Here is a 10,111-nt window from a genome sequence, read left to right as displayed (position 1 = left end):
CTCCTTTCCTGCCACAGAATCCCTGCAGCTGAAATGAGCTCCTCTTAATGTCAGAACATTGACCAACAAATCCCTCTTGGTTCATGATCTGGTAACTGAAAAGAATTTACATTTTTATGTTTTTAGTTGAAACCATGGGTAAACAGTGAAAACTGGTGTGGCAACACTGAGCCCGTTTATATGCACACAATAAACCGATCATTATCTGATTTCTGGAGTTAGCAGATTATTCAAGTGGTCATGTAAACAGCATAATCTGATGTGCTTTATCAGATAAAAGCCATTATCAGATTATGAGAAATCGGATAAACACACCTAGCTTTTTCCCCAATAGTCTGTTTTATTCAGTGCATGTATACCATTAATCTGGTATCTTTCGTTCTTTTACATCTGCGCATGTGTGAAAAGTCGTAGAAAATATGCCACTCGCATTTCCAGAGGTACAGGGAGACGTACTGTCATCTCATCGGGGCTCATGACATCCTTCATCAGATCACACAGTTTCACAAATGCTCTCCGAGACATCCTGAAATTCTCTCTCCATTCTGGATCTGAGAATTCCTTGAGGACCACTCTCTCCCACCACTCCTTGCTCCGGACGCGCATCCAGCAAGCACGGTGTTTTGGTAGGAGTGGAGGACCCATCATGCTGAGACCAAGGGCAGATGCTTGCTGAATGAAAGCCCATCGTCGTTTTGTCCTCATGGAGAATAAGCGAAGGACAGCAGCAGTGTGTAGCCTATTTTGCAGGCTTAACAGCTCCCACATAAGGACAGCCCTGACCGTTAGCGTCGCCTCCATATTCTTCTTATTCTTCTTTGTGTAGTGTTGCCATGGTGAAGAAGACAGGATGTTTTGAAACTAAGAGGAAGTTTCTTCTTCTTCTTCTTCTTTTCAGTATTACGGTGAGTGGCAACCAGCGTTAATGTGCATTACCGCCACCTACTGTAACAGGAAATTTGAGTTTTACGTCATGTACTTGGACAGAAATCCGACTAACGGACTGAATCATGTAAACCAGGGTTTTCTGATTATCGCATTACTGAAGTGCATGTAAATGCGTCAGATCAGATTATTACCACTACCTGATTATTCCCAGTTATCTGATTATTGTGTGCATGTAACCGGGCTCACTGACAGAAACCTTTCGTAGGAAAGGAGGAGGGCCTGCAGCCTTTTTTTCGACACAGTTTTTGCGAAATGACCCGGGTGAATTGAATCATTTGAGTATCTTCCACTTGAGCTCGAAGCGGTGTCATCAGTGCTCATCATGACATTATATCGGCCCCCAAAACGTTCATCACAGTTTCCACAGGAATTCTCAGAGCTGATCTCATTTAGTATCACTCGATCTGAAAGATTAATCTCGATTAGAGACCTTTTGAAGATCCATGGCACCAGTCATTTCCATATATCAGCCTAAAATATGAGTGAGAGGTGCCAGTATGTAATTAAATACCTCTTCTTTTTTCATTTTTAATGATATCCCTTACTTCATTTAGGCTAGTTGTGGTGGGTCAAATTGTGTCTTACATTGGTATTGTTTTTCTGAGATATCTGAAGGACTTCCCGAAATGTTATCAATTGTATGAGAGAGAGTAGTGATACCGGCATATCCCACGTCTTAAATCAGAAAATGCTGAATTCAGTCAAAGGCCTATTTGGGAATTTCTAAACAGAACATACTTTTTACATTACCTGCATCAAAATCAGAATATTGCCATATTCTGAATAATAGTGGAATATTAGTGTGCATGTAAACGTAGCCAATGATGATGTTGTTCCTCTTTGAATGTTTCTCCAGATACTCTGATTTTGATGTTGTTCCTCTTTGAATGTTTCTCCAGATACTCTGATTTTCCAGAAATGTTACAGCTGGGTGAAGCAGCAAAGGCAGGTAGGACCCAAATGCAGACTCGTAGGCTGGCTGATTCAGAAGAAATAACTGTAACTGAGGAAAAACAGGCATTCAGGCAGATGAGATGACAACCAGGCAGGCAGGAAAAATCAGCAGGAAAACCCCAAAACACAGGGAAAGCACAACAAGCTGGTGACAATGGCAGGTTTATACACAGAGCAGGGTGATGAGGTAACTGGGAAAAGGTGTGTGAGTGGGGAGGGAAGCCCAGGTGGTTGCAAATGTAAAAAAGGTGTGGATATGGGGCTTGGAAGAAAGTCTGGGGACATCTGGTGGCTGCATGAAAAAATGCAGGTCTGGGACAAACATGATCAGGGAGAATACCCTGTGTCCTCATAAGAGGAAATCACACTTTTGGTTTCCTGCACCTACAACAATCCATGTACAAACAAGATGGCAGCCGTCTCTGCCAAGTCAATCTGCAGCTGGTCCCAAGACAAAAGTGGACAAAACCTGATCACATTTTATGGTTGAAACTTGTTTATTTATGACAGTATGACTTTTAATGTTAGCGTTGGGTAGATAAACAAAAACAATGGCATAACATGGTAATAATAATCACTTGCCATTGTCTGGCCACCCCTATGAAAAACTTCTGGGGTCGCCATTGGCTTAAAAAACACAGATCGGACAATGAAGGAATGTATTCAGGTGTAGAGGGACTAATTAAGTGACTTCCTGTAGAGGTACATGGTCCCATCAAGGTATTGCTCATTCTTATTATTATTGTGATTATTATAAACAGTCATCATGTATTTGTCTATCTCTTTGGTGTCCACATGAGTCCACAGTCCCTCCTCCTCCATCAGCTGCAGCTCTTTCTCCAAAGACACCTTGTAGTTGTTTCCAGACTCTGACTTTGGGTCCACTCTCGACATGCAGATGTAACCTCCTGCAGAAAAATGAATGATTAGATTAACTGATATTATAGAAGTAGAGAAGAATAAGATTCATAATTCTCTCATAGCATCTTGTTCTGTAACATCTTTAGGGGTTCATATAGAGTAGAGCAGAATGGAGCAGAGTTGAAAACACACGACCAGTGTTGGTTACCCATTTTGGCAGCTTGGTAGAGCTCCCTGACAATGCTGACCGGCACAAATTCAGCGCGTAAACCACCGACAATGATAACAACATCAAACACACCTGAAACAAAAGGAGGAAGAGGAGTCAGGTGTTGTTGTTTGTGTGAAGAGTTAGATCTGCAGCTCCACCACAGCTGTTGCTGCTGTTCAATGCAGGTGGAAAGACTGTCTCAGTGAGCTGCTCTCCTGCTCTCTCTGTTTTTAAACAGAGGCAAAAGTTGCAGTGACTGGACAAACTTGCAAGGTCGCACAGAATCAATGGGGACTGGCTTTTTGCAGTCCCAACATCCTGGAGGGACTGGTATGTGTTTCATGTCTTTTTGTTCACATATATGAGGAGGAGAAGGAGGGAGAGGTTGACTCTTATTCGCCTCCTGTAGTCTCTTTGAATCCACTTCAACTCTCTGGCGCCCCCCTGTGGAGGATTTGGTCTTTCTCTTTTGTCTGTCCTTCTGAAAGTCCATGTCTATTACGAACCATAGTATCTGATCATGTCACCATGGTTACTATGTCCTCAATGATGAGTTAAATTAAAGAGGAGCTCATGGGGCTTAAGTCAAATCCCTATTCAGCATTGATATGAGAAATCAGAGTGTATGAAGTGTGAGTGTAGTGTACCAGTCGGTGCAGGCAGTGGTTCTGGTCCCAGTAGGGCCAGTTTGAGGTCCTGATAGAGGCCAGTTTTTGCAGCTTGTTCCAGCATGCCTTTACTGCCGTCCACTCCAACAAAGTGCCTGAAGCCCCGTTTAACCATCTATAAACACAAGAAGAAGAAAATCTAGATATTTTTTTTGCACTTATTCCAAAAAAGACAATATTGCTACTAAGCCATTTACATGGCTAATGGAAATGAATATTCCACTAATATTCCTGTTGACATTGTCATGTTGCTTGTGTCATTTTGTTTGTAGCACATCAGATTAGGACGGGGGACACCTCTTAGTGACACGATCATTTAGGTGAGGTGTGAAGCGATCAGTCTGATTGCTGTGCAAACATAAACACTGCATGAATTTTCAGTGCAGGACTTTTACTTGTAACAGTATTTTTAGACTGTGGTATTAGTACTTTTACTTAAGTAAAGGATCTGGAAACTTCCTCCACCACTACTGCTGAAGTTTTGCAATGTCTTGGTTTTGGGCATGTGCCAGAGTCACACAAAACAGCAACTGCCTTTATATAGTGTTCAGGGTGCATTACAGATGCAAACAGGTTACTCATGATCAAGTAGGATTCATCATACACCACACCTGGACAAGAGCAGATTAGAGTAATTGGAATGTTTGATGCATCTGGAGTTGACTTGAATTTTAGAGAATGTTGCTACATGAGGCTGAGTGTTTTATAAATGAGACCTCTAATCTGTAGAAACACCCTTCATGTTTTGTTAGATTTTTTTTTGCAGGCTATTATCCTTTATTTGATAGGACAGATAAAGCATGAAAGGGGAAGCGAGATTGGAGATGACATGGAGCCAAAGGCTGTGGGTTGGAATTGAGCCTGTGGCCACTGCAGCAAGGATACAGCCTTTGTACATGGGGCACCTGCTCTACCAGTTGAGCTAGTGGGCGCCCCACCTGTCACATTTTAAGCTTACAAAACCATCAAGTTTGACCAACACATTAATAACACTGTGAGGTTTAATTAACACTGCAGCCTCTGCGGGGCCACGATTAGTCAGTAAGGGAGATGAAGTATCTCTATTCTAACACTGAGCTCACCAGTTTGGCGACCAATCCAGAGCCACAGGTAACGTCCAAAACCTGAGCTTCTTCAGGACTCCCAGAGAAGTTTTTAGACAGGAAGTCTACTGCTAGGTGTGGTGCTCTGTAGCTCATCAGGTTGTGATCCTTTAATTTAGAAAAAAGTGTTAGTAACACAAACTGTGTAAACAAACAGTTTCAGGTCCATCAGCCAGGGCTGACCCCTCTCCACCATTTTGTTTAATTTCTATTTAATCAGTGGTTATTTTACTGTACCTGGGTATGAAGGTATATTTATGGACAAGAAGGAGAACAAAGTGTTAGTATACACAGATGATTTACTTTTTTATAGTGATAACCCTGCAGATTCAAACAACATTGGAAAATTCTGAGAGTTATTCTGAGAGGTGACATCAGGTCAGGTCAGGTGACGTAGCTGCTGCATAATGATGTCAGATATGTTTTCAGAGGCACATTTAATGCCTACAGAGAATATATGTTTGTTACTTAAAAGACAGATTTTTTTGGTGTGTCGTTGAAGTCACCATCAAACCTGAAGGAGGATGAGTTTCTGTCCACTGACCTGTTCATATGTCTCTGCCCAGCTGTCATAGAACCTCATCATCTGCTGTGGATCAAAGCCTTTGGAGGACTGGAGGAAGGTCCTCACATCGTCCACAGTTCTGCTGCAGTCTGACATGATGAGGAGATGACTTCAAACCTGCCAGAGAGGAGACACATGTTCTTAACATCACAGATGTTGACATGTAGAGTCGACAACACAGGAATGTTGAACAAAGACCTTCTCCCTGCTTGTGATTGGTCATGTCAGTGTATGGGCGGGAATATGATATTGCAGAGACTGATTCTGCGGAGACTGTGGCTCCAAATGATATCAACCATGCAAGATGGTCGTGGCCGTATCCTGGATATTTAGGCTTCATTTTTGTACAGTGGGAGGAAGTGGAGATGCATCATGCATCTTTGTATACACTCATTGGTTTTGACAGATTTCGCGCCCAAACTAGCCACTGTATATTGCATCGTCTCTTTGCATGATCAAATAGAAACTTCACATTGGACAACATCAGCGTACATATTACCCAGCAATCATCACTGCATATCTGTATCTGAGATTAATACCAAAGAAAATAAGAAGATATTCATTTAACTGAACAGTTTTTTCATTTCTTATTTAGAAGTATATAATTTTGTTATAGATTGCCACTGACTAAGAAAACCATGACAGAGATGTGTTTGCCTTTTCAAGGGGGGCCAGTTTTAAAATTTAATATGAGATCTTCTTTGAACACAGTGTATTTCCTAGGTGGCAATCTGAATAAAAACACATTGATGGAGGGCATGCTCTCTCTATGCACCACCCTCATCAACAAAAACAGTAACAACTCCCGATGTATTTGCTATTGTGGACAGATGACCTCACCATCCACTTCCAATTTCTCCAGAACTAGTTTCCATTGTGAACTAGTTCCACAATGTAACAAGTCTGCAACTGTTTTTTATAACAAGGTTCTAAGCATCAGATGTGCAACTAAGTACAGTACTTAATGCCAAAGAATAAAGTACCATCACCGCAGTCTCCCCAAGGTAACATGTTAAGCCAAACACTGGAAGAAATTGTCTCCAGTCTCGATTTTTCCACTTGCTGCCTTGATGTTTTACCCACTAGCTTCCTTAAAACTGTGCTAAGCAGTCTGGTAAAACAACTCATTTTTATAGCTAATGTCTCCCTCCAATCTGGCTCTTTTCTGAATGTTTTGAAAACTGCAATCACAGGCCACTCTGAAATGTGCAGTTTTGCTTTACTGGGGGGGTCTGGGGGGGTCAGAAAACCAGTCAGTATCTGGTGTGACCACCATTTGCCTCACGCAGTGCAAAACATCTCCTTCGCATAGAGTTGATCAGGTTGTTGATTGTGGCCTGTGGAATGTTGGTCCACTCCTCTTCAATGGCTGTGCGAAGTTGCTGGATATTGGCAGGAACTGGAACACGCTGTCGTATACGCCGATCCAGAGCATCCCAAACATGCTCAATGGGTGACATGTCCGGTGAGTATGCTGGCCATGCAAGAACTGGGATGTTTTCAGCTTCCAGGAATTGTGTACAGATCCTTGCAACATGGGGCCGTGCATTATCATGCTGCAACATGAGGTGATGGTCGTGGATGAATGGCACAACAATGGGCCTCAGGATCTCGTCACGGTATCTCTGTGCATTCAAAATGCCATCAATAAAATGCACCTGTGTTCGTTGTCCATAACATACGCCTGCCCATACCATAACCCCACCGCCACCATGGGCCACTCGATCCACAACGTTGACATCAGCAAACCGCTCACCCACACGACGCCACACACGCTGTCTGCCATCTGCCCTGAACAGTGAAAACCGGGATTCATCCGTGAAGAGAACACCTCTCCAACGTGCCAGACGCCATCGAATGTGAGCATTTGCCCACTCAAGTCGGTTACGACGACGAACTGCAGTCAGGTCGAGACCCCGATGAGGACGACGAGCATGCAGATGAGCTTCCCTGAGACGGTTTCTGACAGTTTGTGCAGAAATTCTTTGGTTATGCAAACCGATTGTTGCAGCAACTGTCCGGGTGGCTGATCTCAGACGATCTTGGAGGTGAACATGCTGGATGTGGAGGTCCTGGGCTGGTGTGGTTACACGTGGTCTGCGGTTGTGAGGCCGGTTGGATGTACTGCCAAATTGTCTGAAACGCCTTTGGAGACGGCTTATGGTAGAGGAATGAACATTCAGTTCACGGGCAACAGCTCTGGTGGACATTCCTGCAGTCAGCATGCCAATTGCACGCTCCCTCAAAACTTGCGACATCTGTGGCAATGTGCTGTGTGATAAAACTGAACATTTTAGAGTGGCCTTTTATTGTGGCCAGCCTAAGGCACACCTATGCAATAACCATGCTGTCTAATCAGCATCTTGATATGCCACACCTGTGAGGTGGGATGGATTATCTCGGCAAAGGAGAAGTGCTCACTAACACAGATTTAGACAGATTTGTGAACAATATTTGTGAGAAATAGTCTTTTGTGTGTATAGAAAATGTTTTAGATCTTTGAGTTCAGCTCATGAAAAATGGGAGCAAAAACAAAAGTGTTGCGTTTATATTTTTGTTCAGTGTAGTTTTACTTGGCGACTTGAATCGGGACTGATTAACTTCTAAGTCTGATGATCTTAAAAATCTCTGTGTCTCACTGAACTTTACTCAGATTGTGGATAGTCCCACCCGTCCTAATAATAAATTTCCTGAAAAATCATCTTTAATTGATCTGATCTTGACAAATGTTCCTCACAAATACTCTACAGCCGGAGTATTTGCTAATGATGTGAGTGACCACTGTGTTGTAGCCACAGTTAGAGACACAAAGGTTCTGAAAGGTAAACCGTGCATCATTATAAAGAGGGACATAAAACATTTTGATGCTTTACATGATTTCTTTCACTTTGATTGGGACAAAATTTATTTGATAGATAATGTTGAAATCGCTTGGACATATTTTTCAAATGGTTTTAAGGAAATAATAGATAGACATGCTCCTCTTCGTAAATACAGGGTGAAGGGCAGGGATAACCCCTGGTTTACTGCAGAGTTATCTAATTTCCTACACAAGAGAAACAAAGCTTGGGCAAAGGCTAGGATGACAGGGTCTGAGGCTGACTGGTGCTGATTTAGGCAGCTAAGAAATTACTGTACATCACAAGTCAAAAGCTCAAAAGCTGACTACTATCTTTCAGCTACTACTGAGAATTTGAATAATCCAAGAAAATTTTGGAAAGTCATTAAATCTCTATCTGCCTCTCGAAGCTGTAATGAGTTACCCCCTTGCATTTCCACTGCCTCTGGCACTGTCTCAGATAGGTCTTCTATGTTGAAGTCTTTTAACGAGCATTTTGTGTTCATCGTTTGATTCTGTGTCCACGTCTACATATGCAAATACCGCAGGTTTTGATCTGAGCTATGTTGGTACAAATCAAATATTCTGTTTTTCTCCATTTTCTATTGATGAAGTGTATGAAGTCCTAGGTAACTTGGATTCTAAAAAACCTGCTGGTCCTGACAACTTAGAACCATTCTTCCTAAAAACAGGTGCAGAGCTTATTGCACCTCCCCTTACTTATCTTTTCAATTTTACATTAAGCACCAATGTGATTCCCAAAATATGGAAGTCAGCCTATGTCCTCCCTCTACTAAAAGGGGGGGAGGCCACTTTATTAACTAATTATAGGCCCATTTCTAAATTGTCAGTTCTGGCTAAGATCCTTGAAAAACTTGTTAGTGAGCAGTTGAAGGAGTTTATATGTAAAAATGATATTTTATCTAAACATCAGTCTGGCTTCAGAAAACAACACAGCGCTATTACTGTGACAATGAAGGTGGTGAATGATATCATTGGCATACTGGATAAGAAGCAGAGTTGTGTAGCTCTATTTATTGACCTGTCCAAAGCTTTTGATACTGTTGACCATCTCATTTTGAAACAGAGGTTGACTAATATTGGTGTATCTGACCAGGCAGTGGGATGGTTTGTGAACTACCTCTCTGAAAGATCTCAATGTGTCCAGTTTGATGGGCTCTCCTCAAGTGTTTTTAATAGTGTACCCCAGGGGTCTGTTTTGGGTCCACTGTTATTTTCTATCTATATTAATAGTTTAGTTTGTAATGTGGATGGAGCCTATTTTCATTTTTATGCAGATGACACTGTGATCTCTTGTGCTGGTCCCTCCATTGCTGAGGCTCTTGCCAAACTGCAGGATGTTTTTAATATTATTCAGATTCAGCTTTCGCAACTAAAGCTGGTTTTGAATGTTGATAAAACGGTAAAGTAATGCATTTTTCAAATGCTAGTAAAAAGCCTGAGAACACTGTTGACATTATTTCTGCTCAGGGAAAGAAGTTAGAAGTTGTCTGCAGTTTTAAATATCTCGGTATTTGGCTTGATGACGGTCTTTCTTTTAAACCTCATGTTGAAAATCTTCTTAAAAAGCTGAGGCTGAAGTTAGGGTTCTATTTAAGAAATAAGTCCTGCTTCTCTATGGAGGCCAGAAGGAGACTGATCTCTGCTACCTTCTTACTGGTTCTTGATTATTGTGATCTATTGTACGTGAATGTATCTGCACATTGTTTGCACATGTTAGATACTGTACAGTGGTGTGAAAAAGTGTTTGCCCCCTTCCTGATTTCTTACTTTTTTGCATGTTTTCCACACTTAAATGTTTCAGATCATCAAACAAATTTAAACATTAGTCAAAGATAACACAAGTAAACACAAAATGCAGTTTTTAAATGAAGGGTTTTATTAATGAGGAAGAAAAAAATCCAAAGCTACATGGCCCTGTGTGAAAAAGTGTTTGCCCCC

At 41.8% G+C, this 10,111-nt stretch overlaps 1 protein-coding gene across 3 annotated transcripts in view; it reads right to left on the bottom strand.

The window, feature by feature from the left end:
- Positions 1 to 2,380: 2,380 nt before the first annotated feature.
- The window catches only part of LOC126391427 (methyltransferase-like protein 27), a 37,963-nt gene continuing 30,232 nt past the window's right edge, over positions 2,381 to 10,111 (bottom strand). For 2 of the 3 annotated variants that reach the window (XM_050046192.1, XM_050046191.1), the window contains exons 2-6: positions 5,290 to 5,427; positions 4,725 to 4,853; positions 3,622 to 3,757; positions 2,972 to 3,064; positions 2,381 to 2,810 (exon numbers count right to left, since the gene is read on the bottom strand). In XM_050046192.1, coding sequence (XP_049902149.1) covers positions 2,581 to 2,810; positions 2,972 to 3,064; positions 3,622 to 3,757; positions 4,725 to 4,853; positions 5,290 to 5,406 — 705 coding nt within the window. In that variant the 5' untranslated portion in view covers positions 5,407 to 5,427 and the 3' untranslated portion in view covers positions 2,381 to 2,580. The remainder of the gene's footprint in view (positions 2,811 to 2,971; positions 3,065 to 3,621; positions 3,758 to 4,724; positions 4,854 to 5,289; positions 5,428 to 10,111) is intronic. The other variant, XM_050046193.1, reaches the window with a different exon arrangement.

The sequence above is a fragment of the Epinephelus moara genome, chromosome 6, assembly GCF_006386435.1.
Source record: "Epinephelus moara isolate mb chromosome 6, YSFRI_EMoa_1.0, whole genome shotgun sequence".
In the NCBI taxonomy this organism is placed as follows: Eukaryota; Metazoa; Chordata; class Actinopteri; order Perciformes; family Serranidae; genus Epinephelus; species Epinephelus moara.
This window is presented reverse-complemented; position numbering and strand designations above follow the sequence as displayed.